Here is a 20,234-nt window from a genome sequence, read left to right on the forward strand (position 1 = left end):
GTTCTCTCTTCATGGGTCAGGCGAGACCGATCCACTTGCATAGCCTCCTCGGCGGGAGGCACAGGGGTAGATTGCAAAGGATACTGTGGGAGAGGTGCCCAGAGATCAAGGTCTTTTTCCTGGCGGAGCTCCTGGTGTCTTTCAGAAAAACGCATGTCAATGCGGGTGGCCAAATGGATAAGTTCTTGCAGGTTGGCAGGAATCTCTCGTGCGGCCAGCACATCCTTGATGTTACTGGATAGGCCTTTTTTAAAGGTCGCGCAGAGGGCCTCGTTATTCCAAGATAATTCGGAGGCGAGAGTACGAAATTGGATGGCGTACTCGCCTACTGAAGAATTACCCTGGACCAGGTTCAGCAGGGCAGTCTCGGCAGAAGAAGCTCGGGCTGGTTCCTCGAAGACACTACGGACTTCAGCGAAGAAGGACTGGACTGTAGCTGTGGCAGGATGATTGCGGTCCCAGAGCGGTGTGGCCCAAGACAAGGCCTTTCCAGACAGAAGACTCACTACGAACGCCACCTTAGACCGTTCTGTAGGAAATTGGTCCGACAACATCTCCATATGTAGGGAACATTGAGACAGGAAGCCACGGCAGAGTCTCGAGTCCCCATCAAATTTGTCCGGCAGGGACAAGCGGAGGCTAGGAGCGGCCACTCGCTGTGGAGGAGGTGCAGGAGCTGGCGGAGGAGATGGTTGCTGCTGTAGCAGTGGCAGAAGTTGCTGTAACATGGCGGTCAACTGCGACAGCTGCTGTCCTTGTTGGGCAATTTGCCGCGATTGCTGGGCGACCACCGTGGGTAGGTCAGCGAGACTTGGCAGCGGCACCTCAGCGGGATCCATGGCCGGATCTACTGTTAGGATTCGGCTAGCTGGATGTGGATCCTCTGTGTCAGCGAGGGATTGGCGTGGACTGTGTCGGTGGACCGGTTCTAGGGTTGCTACTGGTTTTCACCAGAGCCCGCCGCAAAGCGGGATGGTCTTGCTGCGGCAGTAGCAACCAGGTCGTATCCACCGGCAACGGCTCAACCTCGCTGACTGCTGAGAAGGCATGGGACAGAAGGACTAGGCAGAGGCAAGGTCAGACGTAGCAGAAGGTCGGGGCAGGCGGCAAGGTTCTTAGTCAATGAGGATAGCAGAAGATCTGGAACACAGGCTTTGGACAACACTAACGCTTTCTCTGGCACAAGGCAACAAGATCCGGCAAGGAAGGGAAGGGGAAGTGAGGTTATATGGACAGGGAGCAGGTGGAAGCTAATTTAGACTGATTGGGCCAGGCACCAATCACTGGTGCACTGGCCCTTTAAATCTTAGAGAGCTGGCGCGCACGCGCCCTAGAGAGCGGAGCCGCGCGCGTCAGAACATGACAGCCGGGGACCGGGACGGGTAAGTGGCTTGGGATGTGATTCGCGAGCGGGCGCGTCCCGCTATGAGAATCGCATCCCCATCGCGAATGTCAGTGCAGCGCTCCCGGTCAGCGGGTCTGACCGGGGCGCTGCAGAGGGGAGAACGCCGCGAGCGCTCCGGGGAGGAGCAGGGACCCGAAGCGCTCGGCTTAACACTTTCAGTACTTATGAGCTGCTGAAGTTGCGATGTTCTTTTCTGTCTAAGTGCTCTCTGATGACACATGTCTTGGGAACCGCCCAGTTTTGAAGCAAATCCCCATAGCAAACCTCTTCTACTCTGTGCAGTTCCTGAGACAAGCAGAGATGTCAGCAGAGAGCACTGTTGCCAGACAGAAAACAACAACTCAACTTCCGCAGCTGATAATTATTGAAAGGATTAAGATTTTTTAATAGAAGTCATTTACAAATCTGTTTAACTTTCTGGAGCCAGTTGATATTTAAAAAAAAAGTATTTCCTGGAATACCCCTTTAATTGTCAGGAAACAAATGAGAAATATGAAAATTTCAGAGCAAACAGTGCCATAGCTTTTATGTTTATTATTTGTGATATCACTAGCATCAGTAGGTTTGGTTGGACAGCGCGTGTTTTACTAACAATACCCCTGAGTCTGCAACATTTTATCAAGCTACCATAGCTTGGCTCTTAAATTTGTTACTACTTTAACTGGATGAATATCTGCAAGACAGCTATAGCTGCTGGTTCATGTACACCTTTTTTCTAAACAGAAAACATCTGTACATCTGTTTATACATATAGTCACATCCTGGTTATAAAACTATCAAGCTGTCTTCATCCGAGAGATTTATCTTATTCTTTATTGGATACTTTGTTACATATGATGTATTAATTATCCACCATATTTTCTAACATAAATACATTTCATGTATGAAAACCAATGGTCCAGATAGATAAATAAATAGGTTGATTCCCCCTCCCAGGCCTTTCCATAATTTTTGGCCATTTTTCCACCTTTTTGTTTGCTATCAATGCTATTCCTCTTAAGTAGGGATTCCTGCACAGTTTCTAGCCAACCAGCAGGAGAATACATAGGACAATCCGGGGCTCGGCCTCGTCTCTCCAAGGGCTCCATAGTAGCTGTATAATCTGCCTCTAAGTTATGCACGACCTTGTGAATAATAATACACTACAGTGCAGTAATGTAGCTAATTTGAATATTATCACCACTGTACAGGGTTTTATTACATTGTTGTATAACTAATCCCCAGTTACAGTCAAATGTAAGACAATTCATTTTAACAGCTGGTGGCTTGGTTGCTTACACTTGGCCTCCTGCCATCAACACTGATACCGACAGACGTGTTTTCCAGACACATATTATTGCTTGAAAGTTATGGAAAATACAAGTCATTTCTTCTCAAACAGGGAGGTCTTTGGAACTCCTGCCATGAAAATCAGCAGCCTTGGCTACCAATATTAAAGTGCAGTTTCAGTAAAATGGTCACATGTATTAAGCTGAGCTTCTTTTTAGTGACATTCAAGAGCTCATCCCTGTCATAGTCACCATTAGTCACCGTATATAACCATTTGTATAGATCCTTCACAACAATCTGTCACAAAACATGTTTTTCTCTTATATCGCAACCGGCCGTCTAGCATTTCAATATTACATGTAGGGGCAAAACATTGTTCAGGACAGGGCTCCCTAAGATCGAACACTAATTTATTACAGGACTGCCATAGCTACTGATCTAAATCCTGAAATATAATTATCATTATTTTTTGGTGTCCTCTATAAAAAGAACTTAACAGAAGGAATATATGAGATGACAGAGATGTATGACATTTTTCTACACTATCTGTGTATGTTTTAGTATAACGCAAAATTGCCTGTAGTGACAAATCCTTTTTATGGACGAAAGTCATAAATAAACAAAACTCCTACAGGGCCTCTTTCATTTGGGGGAAAAAGTTTTCCTTTAGCTCACTAATGAAACAGTGAGTCTCATTATTAAGGCTTTTCCAAGTCAATTTTGTCATTTTTTTTTTTTGCGTTGCATGTGTCGTGCTCCAGAATTTCAAACAAAAAATCCTAAAAACCCTACTAACTCTCCACTTAACTCAGAAAACCTGAAGAAGGGGCATGTCTATTGGGGAAAATGGGCATGTCAGAAAAAAAAAAAAAAAAAAAAAAAAACGACATAAAAAAAAAAAATGACCTTCAAATTTACTAATGTTCCCACCAAATACAAGATACAATAAAAATACCATGAAAAATGCCTGTCAGGAAAAAAAAAACACAAAGTAAATAACACTCTACTATTAGTAAATGATGGCCAGTGTTTATATAGTGCAGCATAGGCTATTATTTAAGGGAACATGTCACATTGAAAAGGCAGTCAAGTCTGTAGATATCATGTTATAGAGCAGGAGGGGCTGAGCTGATGGATATATAGTTTTGAGGGAAGTGTTCTAGGATAACTTGCCATTTATTCATGTAAATCTCTGCTCATTTTGGGCAAAGTAGTCAAGTGGGCGGTCCTACTCTGAGTGCCAGGTTTCTCTATATGCACACTTGTACACAGATAGCTGTCAGTCACTCACACATACACAGGAAGAACATAAAAACTCATTGCAGGTGTTGCTCTTGGTAGCATCTGAACCTAGGACCACAGTGTGGCAAGGCAACAGCGCTAACCACTAAGCCATCATGCAACCAATATCATACACATGTTATTTATCGGCATATTTTCTTTGCATGATGGAGAAATACAGGGCTGCCACCAAGTATTAGTGTAGCCAGGAAGGACAGACTCATGATACTGCTGAACTATAATCTCTTTATGCACGCCAGCATATAGAGATTAGGATGTATTACTGAAGGATGGGCACCAAACTGAATCTTTGCCCCAGGTAAGGATAGCTATGTCCCTGGTGCACTCATGACACAGAATACACATCACAGCTATTCACGATCCTGAACTGTTGCTGCTTGTCAAATTGCTGCGCAAAAGTGAACAAAACATAGAGGCCCAGATTTACTATTAAAACTATAAGTGTGCACCAAAATACTGTCTTACTTGGCTTGTGCCATATTTATTATAAGTTTTGGACACTTTTTCTGCCAGGTCCATCAAAGAGGGTGTGGCCTTAGCAAAGGGGGTTGGCTTTGGGAAAAGGGGCATGTCTTTACTCCACCCATCTGACAGTTAGTCTAAGTTTAGACTACACAGACTTTAGATAGGCCAAATTTATCAATCAGTCAGATACACTTCAATAAATCTGGTGCATTTGTAGTCTGTCCATCGTTAAACTGTCTAGGCATAAGTCAGCTTAAGTCAATGCCTGATAGATTGATTCTGCTTTGTTCCTTTTTTTTTATTTTATTTTACAGAATGCAATGTGCTTTGTGCAAAGGAAATAGTGTATTATAAATGACAGAATACATGAACTGTTCTAGCTTTTCTAGGATCAGTGACCGTACTTACAATATATTGCCTATAATACTGGTTTCTCCTTATGTAGTAATGGGAGCTTTGAGCCCCCGGGAGGTACTTGGGTCAGTGTGCAATCATTACCTCTGCATCCCATTCAGTTCCACCCCTGGAATTTGCTAAATCTAAAATACAGGGAGGATTGCAGAAAATCATTGCAGTAACACATGTTTTGCTATACACATGTTTGTTCCCTTTGTGTGTATTGGAACTAAACCAAAAAAGGGAGGAAAAAAAAGCGAATTGGACATAATGTCGCACCAAACTCCAAAAATGGGCTGGACAAAATTATTGTCACCCTTTCAAAATTGTGGAAAAATAAGATTGTTTCAAGCATATGATGCTCCTTTAAACTCACATGGGGCAAGTAACAGGTGTGGGCAATATAAAAATCACACCTGAAAGCAGATAAAAAGGAGAGAAGTTCACTTATTCTTTGCATTGTGTGTGTGTGTGTGTGTGTGCCACACTAAGCATGGACAACAGAAAGAGGAGAAGATAACTGTCTGAGGACTTGAGAACCAAAATTGTGTAAAAATATCAACAATCTCAAGGTTACAAGTCCATCTCCAGAGATCTAGATTTGCCTTTGTCCACAGTGCGCAACATTAACAAGAAGTTTGCAACCCATGGCACTGTTGCTCATCTCCCTGGGCATGGATGGAAGAGAAAAATTGATGAAAGGTGTCAACACAAGATAGTCCGGATGGTGGATAAGCAGACCCAAACAAGTTCCAAAGATATTCAAGCTGTCCTGCAGGGAGCATCAGTGTCAGCATGAAATATCAGTCGACATTTAAATGTAATGAAACGCTATGGCAGGAGACCCAGGAAGACCCCACTGTTGACACAGAGACAGAAAAAAGCAAGGCTAAATTTAGCAAAAAAAGAACTTGAGTAAGCTTGAACTTGAGTAAGCCAAAATCCTTCTGGGAAAACGTTTTGTGGACAGATAGAGCAAGATACCAAGATAGAGCTTTTTGGTAAAGCACATCATTCTACTGTTAACCAAAAATTGAATGAGGCCTACAAAGAAAAGAACACAGTACCTACAGTGAAATATGGTGGAGGTTCAAAGATGTTTTGGGGTTGTTTTGCTGCCTCTGGCACTGGGTGCCTTAAATGTGCACAAGGCATCATGAAATCTGAGGATTACCAACAGATTTTGGGTCGCACTGTACAGACCAGTGTCAGAAAGATGGGTTTGCATCCAATATCTTGGGTCTTCCAGCAGACAATGACCCCAAACATACAACAAAAAGCACCCAGAAATGGATGTCAACAAAGCGCTGTAGAGTTCTGAAGTGGCAGCAATGAGTCAAGATCTAAATGCCATTGAACACCTGTAGAGAGATCTTAATATTGCTGTTGGGAAAAACATGTGTTACTGCAAGCCTTTTCTGTGAGAAATATTTCATCTTCTTAAAAAATTTCAGGGATGCCAATATTTACGGCCTTGACTGTAATACTGAGTATCGTAATTTGCTTCTATTACCTTTGTGCACCACTTTGTTTCATTTTCATGCACAGGACCCACACCTGAAAGTGCTGTAGTGCAACCCTTTTTATTTTAATGTTGTCTCTCATCTTTCCCAGCATTCCATGTGGCCAGAGACAATATGTCATAGGTCCCATGGTCTCTCTCAGGGGGCTTTGTTGACAGCAATACTTCAGTAAATGACTTCCACCCTGCTATGCACCCACCCACTCCAGCATTGCAATGCTCCCTTGGAGACCATGTGACTCATGACCTATTATCTCTGGCTGCATGGAATTCTGGGAAAGGCCAGAGACAACAATAAAATAAAAAGACTTGCACTACAACACTTCGGGGTATAGGTCCTGTGCTTAAAAATGGGACAATTCTGGAATACCACTTTAATAACTAAATAACTTTTAGAGGTACTAATTCCAGCGTAAATATCATTTATTAAGATAGAATAACCAACGATCAGATGTTTTACCAAGAACTGGATTAATTAGTGTTTCTTATAATGTTGTGCAATATGTTTATCAGATAGTGATATAATTCATGGTCACAGAGAAACACCACATCGCCATCTGTTGGTAGATAATAAGGAATATCTGTCACGTCAATAAATTATAATTGAATATCATTGACTGAACTGTAACAACCCATCTACATGTATAAAGAGGATTTATTCTTTCTGCATTCAGAATTTTCTGCAACAAATCTGTGAATATATACTAAAAGAATAAAAAATAAAATAGCCAATATAATGCAGCTTTGCATTTACACAAGCACCTTTAGTTCTGAAAGGTTTAAAAGGGACTTTATAATCTCATAGGTAGGGGTAGGGATCTGACTTCTGAGAATTCCGACAATAGGCCAGTGCTGCAGTACCCTGCAGTGCTGGTGGCCAAGAGTTCCACCGTGCATAGAAAACTTTAAAGGGGCCCCAAAGCAATGGTGTACCCCTTCATTCTCAAGAGCAGTGGGAGTCCTGGCAGTTGCATCCCCAATTATCAGAATGTGAAAGCTTCCTTTGGCAATACTCCATCTCTATATGAGGTAGGAAAAGACACTTATTCATCACGTTCAGAGGAGCTGACATGGGAGATGCGAAACATGTCCAAGATATTACCAGCTAAAATAGATACAAAAAAGGCACTCCGTGGTGTATTATCCTTGGATAACCTATAAATGCAAAGTGCAATGTGCGCTTACCGGGTAATGTTGTACAACCCAAGTACAACTTTGGATGGAGCACAGACAAACGAAGATCCCTGCAGCCCCTCCTAGCCTCAAACAGACAGCTTACTCCAAGCTTTCCTCCAGGTGGGGGCTGGATAAACCAGGCACTTGGAGTCTTCTGGTAAGAACAACTTTTTATTTTCTCATAATACAACGCGTTTCGTAGACGTTCCCCCTTCATCAGGCATGCTGATGAAGGGGAACCTCCACGAAACGCGTTGCATTATGAGAAAATAAAAAATTGCTCTTACCAGAAGACTAATTTATCCAGCCCCTGCCAAGATCTCACCAGTCATGGTCTATATTGAAATCACAGGATTGTACTCTGAGGAGCGAAGCTCTTTGAACATCTCATAAATGAAGTTGATAAGACTTGTTGAAACGTCATCTGAACCATTACATAAGTTTATTGAATGGCATGAATATATGGTTGTCTGATACCAAATTAAATGCAACATTACTGCTCTTGTATAATGCATACATACTGCTGTTTTCTTTAAGGTTTACGGCACATGGCTATTTTGAAAATGGTTGGCATTGGCGTAGACGGTGGTGGTGTTTTGGAGCTCTACCCTATCAATGGTAAGAGACTGATAAGTATATATTGTGGGTGTTTTATGGGTATTCAATAAGCACATACGATATTTGTACATATTTTGTGGGCTGAAATCTTTATTTTTCGTGGCTTTATGTAAGTCTTATTGATTGCATGAAGGAAAACATTTAATCCTGTAGCACACTTTATACATTAAGTAATTTTTTGTTACCATTTTAAAGATCCTGTTGGTCAAAAATGAAAACATTAACTGTTGACATTTAGAGAGGAGTTGTCTGGGACATTAAAAGGGTACTCCAGTGGAAAACAATTATTTTTTTTTTATCAACTGGTGCAAGAAAGTTATACAAATTTGTAAATTACTTCTATTTAAAAATCTTAATCCTCCCAGTACTTATCAGCTGCTGTATACTACAGAGTAAGTTGAATTTATTTCTACATTTCTTTTCTGTCTGACCACTGGGCTCTCTGCTTACACCTCCCTGCGTGTTAGGAACTGTCCAGAGCAGGAGCAAATCCTCATAGCAAACCTATTCCGCTCTGGACAGTTCCTGGCATGAACAGAGGAGTCAGCAGAGAGCACTGTGGTCAGACAGAAAAGAAATGTAAAAATAAATACAACATCCTCTGTTGTATACAACAGCTGATAAGTACTGGAAGGATTAAGATTTTTAAATAGAAGTAATTTACAAAGTTGTTTAACTTTCTTGCACCAGTTGATTTTAAAAAAAATTCCACTGGAGTACCCCTTTACATTTTTGTTATACAGTATGGTTGGGGTTGTTGAAAAATTTTACAAAATTTAAAATAAAAATCATAACCACCTACCCTGGTCACCCGCAGCTCTCAGTCTTCTGTCATCCAGTCTCCCGCTCTTCACACTTCCTGCTTCTGAGACAGGTTGTCTCAGCAGGAATTTCAGCTCAGCCGATCTCTGGCCACACTGGTTTCCAGACTCAGTCAGCGATTGACTAAGTTCCTGCTGAGATGACTTGTCTCAGAAATGGAAAGTGGCAGTGACAAGTGGAGGACCGGATGATATCAGAATGAGAACTGCCTGGGTGAGTATGACAGTATTTTTACACCACCCTCCGTCATGTATCCAAAATGTTATGTCCCCGGACAACCTCTCTAAGGCTGGGTTCACACCACCTTTTTGCAATACAGTTCCCGTATCAGATTTTTAAGAAAAAACGGATTCCTCAAATCTGACTAAACCGTATCAAAATTTGTGTACAAATTTTTATCTGTATACGGTTGAAAACCGTATACAGTTTGAAAAATGATGTCCGGTTGCATCCCTTTTTTAAGAAACAAAACATATAAGTTTTTAACTTTTCACTCCTTTATGAATGAAGTTTCACTTGTTTGATTGAAATTCCAAGAAAAAGAGCTGTGCAAAGTCAAAAGTCGTATGGGGAAAACCGTATGGAATCATACGCACATACGGTTCTGTACGGTTCCCATTGACTCCCATGTTAAAAAAATGTATACGGTTTAATACGGTTTTTCACCCGGACCAAAAAACGGTGGTAGGCCACCGTTTTCTGTCTGGAAAAAAAAAGTATAAAACCGTATGGTTTGAAAAATGGTGACAACCGTATACATTATGGTGCATAGGGTTTTGAATGGAAAGTCTATGGGCACAGTTTTCTGTACGGTTGCATACTTTTTTTTTTATGAAACTGTATGCCGAAACTGTTTGGCAAAATCGTGGTGTGAACCCACTCTTAACTCTGCCATCATGGGAACTTCCTTGGTTGCACCAAGTTGTCTGAGCTGGGACAGGGCTGCACTGAATGACAAAGATTTCGGGTGAATTGGATAACACAATCTTAAATTTGGAACTGAAATACAAAGCATGTTAAAAAGTTGCAGGACTTTTCAAAATAAGGCCCCATTAACATTATATATTTCCTCTATATTTAGCAGGTTGGTTTGTAAAGCTCCCAATGTATATACTAAACATGTCCATAGGGTTTCTGTGTCAGATAGAAGCTACAATGGTGTCCTTTTGGTGTCTGTCTGGTCACCAGTTTTCCACACAAATGAAGCATGGAATACTATTTCATACACTGGAAAGCATAAAAAGTATCCATTAGATACCATATTAGCATGTGGTAATGAATGCCAAGTATAGTAACAAATTCCTTAAGAAACTTTAGTGACGTCAATTTCCATTTAAGGACACTAGGACACTATTATTGAAGAATGGATGACTTTCCATATATAGACAGTTCTAGTATGTTGACTGTCCATATATGGCCATATTACATTAGAGCTTCCCTTGGCCCTATCTTTGAAGAGTGAGCCAGATATCCTCTTGTATGGCTATACAGTGGCATAGCTTGCAGCTTTGCATCAAAGGTATACAATGGAATTGCTCCCAATGTATACCTACAATGGAAACAGAAAACATGGAGTAAACAGGGACTAAGCTTTATATATAACATGTGGCAAGCAGATTCAATGACATCACTATTGGCATAAACAGAGCTTGTGCATGCAGGGAGAGAACACACAAACACAAGCAGATGAAGTTGGCCTGCAGTTGTGTCTTATTTTTCTGCACCAGTTAGCATACAAATAATTTTATTGTGTCATCTAGAAGTATATCCTTTCAAGCTATACACAACACACTACGATTTTCCTTACATAAGGGCCATCACATTAGCTTTGAAGGGTTATACAGCAAAAGAAACAAACTGTGTATGGTGTTAAGGAAAATAAAGCAAATGACTAATATAGTATTATTATGGCAAAGTAAACAGATCATTCATTTCAGCTATGTGCTTCTTCCTGTAAGCTGTGATGTCACGTCCTGTCAGCATGGAGGGGCCAGTGATGTGATGATGTGAAGCAGAAGCTGGTATTACTGCTCATTAGATTCATGACTTATTAGATAAGGCAGCAGAAAGTCACCCAGTCCCAATAGTTTCTGCTAGAACAGGCTGCTGCTTTATCTAATGAGCATTAACATAATTCCCCCCCCCCCCCCCTTAACATCTCTGTTCTTTACTGACAGGATGGGAGGAGGGACAGGAGCTCTGCTCTCTGTGATGTCACATCACAACTTACAGGAAGAAACCGACAGCTATAATGCATGATCTGTTCACTTTGGATAATAACACTATATTAGTTGCTTAATTATACATTTTGACACTATACACAGTTTGTTTATTTCACTGGCATGTATCTCAAAGAAGTTGCAAAACCATTTGCATACAAAGAGATTCTAAGAAACCTGGTTCACTGAACATTCAACCACCTCTCATAAGGTTTATTGATGGAATATTTTTCATTGTCATTACAGGAAGTTCCAGTGTTGAGAGGGAAGATCTTTCTTTCAACTTAGTGAGAGATATAAGAAACTATTTTCAGATCAGCCCAGAATATTTCTCCATGCTCCTGGTTGGTAAAGATGGCAATGTAAAGTCTTGGTACCCTTCACCAATGTGGTCCATGGCTATTGTTTACGATTTAATAGACTCTATGCAGCTCAGAAGACAGGAAATGGCCATCCAGCAATCCCTAGGAATGCGCTGCCCTGAAGATGAGTATGGAGGATATGGTTATCATGGTTATCCCCATGAAGGATATGAGGAGGGATATCAGGATGATCATCGGCACCATGAGGGATATTACCATAGATATCATGACTAACAAAATGATCTTTTACCAAGATTTGCAATAAGAATTTGAATATGTTAATGATATTTGTATTTTCCCACAGCTATGATCATAGACTATATTTTTGTCTCTATGTGTGTTGTTAAGAAAATTAACTAGGCCACAAGTAGGCCAAAAATACATTTGTTTGCCTATGGCAAACAAAACAAAAATGGGATAAGAGGTTTTGTTTTACTTTTTTTTAATGCAAAGATATTTTTTCTCATGTATTTATTGGAAAAATTATGCAACACATTCATAAACATATCTATGGAGCAAGCCATACACGTGTAGTGATATTAAGCAGACAGACGTGTTATACCTAACCTTACCAATCTTCAGTATTTCCCTTACATGTATCTGTTTTTTTTTTTTTTTTTTTAACATGTTTTTTACTCAATTTGCACATCACTCTCAAAGGAAAAATTATTTCTTTCCAGTTGCAGGTTTTAGGAGGATAACTCCATTCTCCTGATGTGTCTATTTTTGTAAATACTTGTATTTCCCATACAATAATAATTAAGGAAAATCTTTTGTTAGAAGTTGACCTGTTCCTCTTGATAATACATAGATAGACATCTGGGTGTTAAGTTATGGTTGGGTGAGAAGAATCCACTATATGCCTGGCAGGTGCCACCTGCTATCTGCAGCTGACACCCACTGGTAATGACTGACATCAGAGATCCATCAGAAGCCGGTCATTTAACTATTGGATGTTGTATTCAGTACTGGTTGTAGCATCAAAAAAGTTTTAAAGTGTGTAATTTGGGGTGCAGCGACCCGATGTAGTGCATTGAACAATATAAGCAATCCACTTATTGCTTATAAAAGTCTGCCACGAGGACTAAAAAGTAGAAAAAAATAGAGAACTCAAATCTGTCCCTTTTCCTGTTTTTTTAATAAAAAAAAAAAGTATACATGAAAAAAAACATTAAAGGACATCTGCAGCAAAAGACAACTTATCCCCTATCCACAGGATAAGGGATAAGTATCTGATCGCGGGGGGTCCGACCGCTGGGACCCCCCCCCCCCTACGATCTCCTGCATGGGGCCCCCGCAATGCCGCCCTATGTGAGCGGCTAATGTGCATAGCGCGACCTCTCTGAGGTCGACAGTACGCCCCCTCCACGCCCCCTCCCCATACAGTTCTATGGGAGAGGCAGGTAGGCACGAACCCTGCATCCCCGCCTCTCCCATAGAGATACATGGAGGAGGCGTGTTGGCCGCAACGTCATGCTGCGGTCGGCATGCCTCCTGCACGGGAGAGCCGCGGCCCTGTGCAGGAGATCGCTCGGGGTCCCAGTTGTCGGACCCCCAGCGATCAGACACTTATCCTGTGGATAGGGGATAAGTTGGCTTTTGCTGCAGGTGTCCTTTAAGTGTCACTGCATGCATAATTGTCCAAACTTTTAAAATACAATGTTATTGATACTGCACCGTCATTGGTGTAAACTGATTTTTGGTCACATCACATCCAAGATAAAATGGATGAAAAATTGATTAAAAAGTCATCTGTATGCAAAAGTGATAAAACTAAAGATCACAATGTGGTATCAATGGAATTGTACTGACCCTTAAAATAAAGTAAACATGTCCGTTTTATCGTATTCTGAAAATATTGCCCCATGAGATTGCGCACTTGCCTTTTTTTGTTTAGATTTTACCCTACAAATAGTTTGTATTCTGCCTTCATAATACATTAGGTGATAAAATGAAGTGAGCCATTAAAAAGTACAACTTGCCCCACAAAAAATCAAGCCCTAACCTGGCTCTGTGTAGAAAAATACAAACATGATGGGTCTTAGAAGATGATGGGGAGGGAAATGTAAGTAAAAAATGTAAATTCAAGGGGTAGGGAAAGGGTTACTGGAGTATGTCCCGACACATTGTGGCACTATCTATTCAGTGGTGTCAGTGTCTGACTATGCAGGGAAACCCGTTATTGACAAGGGAATGTTAATGGCAGTTTACAATATTAATTTCCAAGAGGAATAACAGAAAAGGCACAGTTCAGAGTTAAAAAATAAATAAAAAAAAAGGTGCTCCTGCATTGTTAATTTTTGGGGGGATACAAGTACTTGTTAGGCAGATATATCAGTAAAGTTATGTTTAACAGCCACATGCACAAAACGGAGGTTGTTCGTTGAGGAAAATACTGATGTTCCAGGATAATATTGATGTAAATTCCTCAAAGGCGTATTCTGATTTGTTTAAAAATCAAATAAAAAAAAAACATGCTTACCTTTCAGGCTCACGGAGCCAGTCCCATTGTACAGCACTTGCTGTGTTTGCGGTTGATGCATGTATTGCTCGCTGTTTTGCCATTTACCAACCACTGATTGGCTGAGTGGGTAGTGCATGAACCGACCCCAAACACAGCATGAACTGTGCAATAGGACTGGCTCTGCAAGAACTGCAGCAGCAGGGGCAAGGAAGGTAAGTATTTTTTTTACAATTTGGAACACCCCTTTCATAATTCACATTTTAAAGCACACAGTTTATTGATTCAGCCAACAAATAGCTCCCCACATTGGGGCTTATTTATAAAAGCTAGTAACAAAGAACAGAGATTAGTAACTTGTAAAATCCAGTAAGGTTACAGCATTTTTTCTTGTAGTTCACGCTATACACAGGAATCCATTATATGATTAATTGGCATAAATTATGTCTCCATATTTTTACTTGTAATATTTTTGTTAAATAATCCCAAGTATATGATGGTGAACGTTAGAATGTCCACCTTTGAACACCATTTTTAATCTAAACAGATGACAAATTCTGTGTACTGCACATCATTTATACAATACATGAGCTAAAGAAAGAAAGAGTATGCAGCAAGCTCCTAAGCTCCCTCTATTTAAAGGGATTGTCAGGTGACAGAAACAACCTGTGTATGGTGTCAAAATGTTTAACAAAACAACTTACTAATATAGTGTTGATATCCAAAGTGAAGAGATCACCCATTTTAGCTGTGGTTTCTTCCTGTAAGTTGTGACGTCACATCACATCCTGAGCAGGGAGCTCTGTTCCTCCTCCCTGCCCCTACTTTCAGCACTGCATCTTTCATCAGGCAGGAGAGGCATGGACCCACGTTTATAACCTGATGACAGCTGAGAACGGAGCTCCATCATTCCTTATATACAGGGGTCAAGTCCTGGAAAAAAAGTGTGGGAACTCCCCCAAGATTTCCAATACTGTTTCTAATATAGTTTGCGCAAAAAAGCAAACAAAAACGTCCAAGCTAAAACTTGACATCCTGCACAGTTCCAGGATTCTTACAGGCCGCAGGCATACAGCTGCCTACGGTTTATAAGAGTTTAGTAACAGGGCAAGACTCATTGCTCAGTCTCAGATTTTACCTGTATACACATTATTTTTTATAACAGGCTAACCCTTTGTGTTATCCTACTAGGGGGCTGTTGCCATCACCATTTAAACTTAAGCTTAGAATATACAAAAAGGGTTGCCAACACATACTTTGGTGTACTGGCAGTGGTCTGTTTTACTTTAATGGCCTAAACGTTGTCAACTAGTTTTAGTTCATTCCCTGCATGTATGTTTACTTTGCAGCACTGTAAAGCACAGCAGACCACACTTTTTAGTAAACATATACATGCAGAAAATGGACTAAACATAGACACTAGCCCTTGATTATGTTTAGGACACTAACGTAAATGGGGGCACTGCCACTACACCGCAGTATATGTTGACATCTCTGTTTGACAGAATATATACCCTAAGTGTAAGGTTAAATCATGATGTGAATTTTTGGGACCATATATATAGTATGAGGAGAGAAGGAGAGAACAGAGGTAACTAGTGCCCCCTACCTCCACTTCTACAAATATTCCTACATACGGTGACCATATAATGGTAGATATCAGACAGGCTCTGCAGACCATATAGGCGATTACATACAGTAACATCAGCTGATCAGAGTCGGTTACTTTCCTTTTTCTTCTTCATCCAGCCCAGAATGTCATGATGATTAATTCTAGCCACAGAACCTGCAAGACAAACATTTTAGGCTCTGCACTTTTCCAGAACCTATAGTGCCCCAAACAGCAGTAATGCCCCCCTGTAGAGATTGGCAGCCTTCCCTTATAGCCCCTATATGGCAGTAGGGGGCCTACTACAGTAGGGGGCTGAAGTTAGTTACCATCACAGTCCGACTCCACAGTAGTGGCTGTTCTGCTCCTCATTGGCGGGCCTGGTGTATTCTAGCAGATGTGACTGTCTCAGCACGTCTACTCCCAGCAGCCATTGCACTGTTAAAGTGGTAGGGGGTGGCTGCATTTCTAATGTGGCGGTGACGGCCCTGGGTGACTGTCACTCAAGAATATACACTGTAATAAATTATCTTTCTGATAACCGACTGTAACAACCCCTTTATAGAATTAAGGACACAGCTCATTTTGGCCTTGAAGACACAGATAGTAAACAGTTATTTTGTTTAGATTTTTTCCTCCTCACTTTCTAAGAGCTATAACTAATTTTGCCATCCACAGACCCATAAGAGGCTTGTTTTTGCACGACCAATTGTACTTTGTAATGACATCACTCATTTTACTATAAAGTGTATGGCGCAACAAAAATTTTTTATAATTTGTGAGGGAAATGAAAAAGAAAAATGCAATTTGGCAACTTTTTTTTTTTGGGGGGGGGGGGGATGTTTATTTGGAATGCACTTTATGGTACAACATCTTTATTCTGTGGGTCAATATGATTAAAATGATACCCATGCCTACATGCTTTTTATTATTGTACTGCTTTAAAAAAAAAAAAAAAAAAGCAAAGCATTTTTTTTTTTATTGTATTCTGACCCCTATAACTTTTTTACCCTCCTCATGTAATCACCTTACTACAGGGGTGACACACTGTAACAAACCTCCTCCTCATGTAATTACCCTTCTACTGTGGGGACACACTGTAACAAACCTCCTCCTCATGTAATTACCCTTCTACTGTGGTGACACACTTTAACAAATCTCCTTCCTCCACAGTATCACACAGGTCCTTCAGCCACGATCTTTCCTCTCCTCCACAACTAAGCTCCGCCCCCAACATGTGATGGTGACATCATCATAGGTCCTAAATCTCCAGCATCTAGCAGTCCGGGCCAGGGGAGGAAACAGAGGGAGGGTAAGAATAATTCAGAGGTCGGTCCTGCAGGACTAATGTAACAGGGACGGCATTCCTCCTCTGGAAAAAGCAAAGGAACGCCGTTCCTGTGCCTTCCTGCAGGACTCATTATTATATGATCAGCCATTAACAAGCCCTCTCCTGCACATTACTGCGGTTCCCTGCTGACACTAAGGGAAGGGAGGGGGAGGAGAGAGGTAGCTCCCTGCTCCGGCTGTGATATAATGTCACAGTAACAGGAATAAAACAACAGCTGAAACCGGTAATCATTTTACCTTGGATAATAACACTATATGGGTAAGATGCTTTATTATACTGTGGCATCAGGGTGTGAGGTGCAGGGTAGATGTTATAACCCAAGGGGCAGATCTTATTAACCCCTTCTTGTCATGACGCCAGGGTGTGGTTTAGCCTTAACCACCCAAAGGTAATACTGCTGGTCCTGGGCTAGGCACGGGGGCAATGAAGACACAACGCCAAGTTACGGACAAACGGTAGCTTTACTGAGGGTAGACAGTTGATACAGTCTATGCAGTACAGCCAATATCCCAAGAAGGTGACCAGTGACACAGGGGGACCTCGCAGGCTTGCTGGGACTTGCAGTAGTTAGACAGACTTTGGTGCAGGACACGGTGACTAAATAGTAGACTTGACTTGACTGACTTGATGACTGACAATTAGATGACTTTGGCTTACTTGCAATTGACAGGTGGCTGCAAACTTTAGGCTTGAGGCCTCCAATGCTCCGGACACACACTGAGACGACTGCACTGGACCTGAGGAACTAAGAGAGAGATTGCAGTCCCTCCCCTGGTTATATAGGGGGGCTGTGCAAGGAGCCCATAGGTCACTTGGGGGTTACCTGGTCACCAGTGCTTCCTGGGTAACAATCACATAGTATAACAAAGAAACAGTACATTATTAATATCACAACTTATATACACAGGGGTTAATACATAAAGGGGGCCCTGGGGACATGGAGAGATTCTGCCTGAAAGGGCAGGAGAAGTACGGGGAAACGCCATCCCGTACTGGGCCACCACAATACATTTTGACACCATACACAGGTTGTTTTTGTCGCCAGACAATTTCTTTAACTTTATGTCTATGTAGGGGATTTGGAGGTTGGTAACAGATAAAATGAGCTCCAAGAAATAAATGTTGAACCCTAAAGTAACATGGCGACATTCATTTTTAGACATTAGGCACTTTGACATCTTATGTCCAATTGTTTCTCTCTTTTACTTGTAATTTAATAATCACAAGTGTTTAAAAGCTCATGTATTGTTCATGTGGCTACTTTTATGTATATTTTGTTTTAATAGTAGATCTATACTTCTAGAATTTGTTTTTAGGAACCTGTATCCTGCATAGATCTTCCATCACATGCTGATGCAGACCATGCAGATATTCATTACAGAGCAGTATTCTATTTCATTGCCCAAAGTTTAGCTTATAAATAGTTAGAATTAGACATTCCATCCAAATAATGGTATATTGATATGTGTATATATCTCAAATGTGGCCTTTATGAGGCATGCCATGCAGTTAAGTATTATCATGTGGTTACTTATCCAGCACCTATTTGCTGCTGGGATCATTAAACTGTTTATGGGGGTATGTTTACAGTGTTCTCTATAATAATAATATTACTAAAGGCAGTCCAAAATCCCAAGAACTTAGTTATTTTCAGTAAAACAATATAGTTAATTTATAGATATTCATCTGATTGGTGGACATATGCCCCACCAATCAGCTGCTTGCCAGAGCCACAATACATGCATAGAGGTTGTGCTGAATTACTGCAGCTCAGCTCCTATTTACTTTAATGAAAGCTGAGTTGAAATAATTCAGCATGGCCACTACACAATGCATTGCGCTATCAGCTTCTGGTCCCATTTACTGTCTATGTTGGTATTGCAGCTATGAAATGCATAGGCATGTCTACCTGATCTCCCTGTTGCTATATTTGAGATCCTTAAAACATGGATATTGAATATAGCAACCATAACCTGCTACAGGTCAATGCAGCATCACACTTACCGACTCCAAGCACATAGTCTTGTGCATTGATTCCTACATATTAAGTTGCCCTACAATACAATCCTGTAGAAAATAGTTGATATAACAGTTCCGTATTAAAAGGCGTTATCCAGGAATAGAAAAACACAGCTACTTTCAATCAAAAACAGCTCTCCGTCTGTCTCCAGGTCGGGTGTGGTTCGGCAGCTCAGTTCCATTGAAGTGAATGGAGCCAAGTTGTGAAACCACATCCAACCTGGAGACAGAGGTGGAGCTGTTTTTGAAAGAAATTAGCTCAGTTTTTTGCTGACATGCATCCCTCTCCCATGATGCTGCTCCGCTGTATGTTAATGTTTGCACAATAAACATCACCATCTGTTTGCCAGATGGGTGAGTGCCATTCTTGAATTCTATTTCATTTGTAATTGTGTTTGCTTAGCATTGCCTATGACATTTACTGAGGCGGACACAGTTATTGCTATCAAAGCTATTGATAGCAGGTGGTCCATGAAACAATCCCTTTAAAGTAGCTGGGTTGCAATACCGCACAAAGCCCATGGGCAAGGGCTTTCTAACTACCATTTGTTGTTTGTCCATAAAGTTTGCTTATGGAGGCAACATCTTCCACTCTGAACCTTTACATGGCTCAGTGGAAGTTCTTGTTATGTCTGATCCGTGAGACGTTGCGAATGTTTATAACTGCAAAAACATTACAAAAAACATCATGGTGCTATAATGGGCTTCATGAAGGGCACAACAACAGCAATGCAAAGTGCTACAAAGAAAAATCATAATGTAATCTTTACCTACAAAACTTGGAAACTTCTCATCAGCTGATCATCACTGGTCTAGACTCAGAGACCTCCACATGTAGCAACTGCTCTAGGGATAAGATAGTGTTATATAGGGGACCAATATGAAGAACGGTCAGTCATATGGTCACAGTTTGGCCTAATAGTACATCCCCTGTAAAGACAAAGAAAGGCAAGCAAATAAATGATCCTGAAACTATGGCTGTACTAGAAGTGAATAATCTAGGTATATAATTATAAATCAGGATAAATAGGCTGTTTAATTGTTATAGAACATATATGCTTATCTATGACAAATGTTTCTAATGAAGTGTTACTGCAGTCATTATCATAAACTAGTATCTCAGAGATTGCATTGTAGTGCCAATTTGTAAAAATGTGGTTTAATGTAAAAAATGACAATAAGCAATGAAGACTTTACAAAGCCAATAAAGTTTTCAGTAACTTCAAAGTGTTTTGTCT

The 20,234-nt window shown here is 40.9% G+C and overlaps 1 protein-coding gene across 1 annotated transcript in view; it reads left to right on the plus strand.

Moving 5' to 3' along the window:
* CCDC80 (coiled-coil domain containing 80) overlaps positions 1–19,779 on the plus strand; it is a 105,434-nt gene extending 85,655 nt beyond the window's left edge. Inside the window, exons 7-8 of the mRNA XM_056558185.1 lie at positions 8,073–8,153; positions 11,441–19,779. Of these exons, the coding sequence (XP_056414160.1) occupies positions 8,073–8,153; positions 11,441–11,790 (431 nt within the window). The 3' untranslated portion in view covers positions 11,791–19,779. The remainder of the gene's footprint in view (positions 1–8,072; positions 8,154–11,440) is intronic.
* The last annotated feature ends 455 nt before the right edge of the window (positions 19,780–20,234 follow it).

The sequence above is a fragment of the Hyla sarda genome, chromosome 2, assembly GCF_029499605.1.
Source record: "Hyla sarda isolate aHylSar1 chromosome 2, aHylSar1.hap1, whole genome shotgun sequence".
NCBI lineage: Eukaryota > Metazoa > Chordata > Amphibia > Anura > Hylidae > Hyla > Hyla sarda.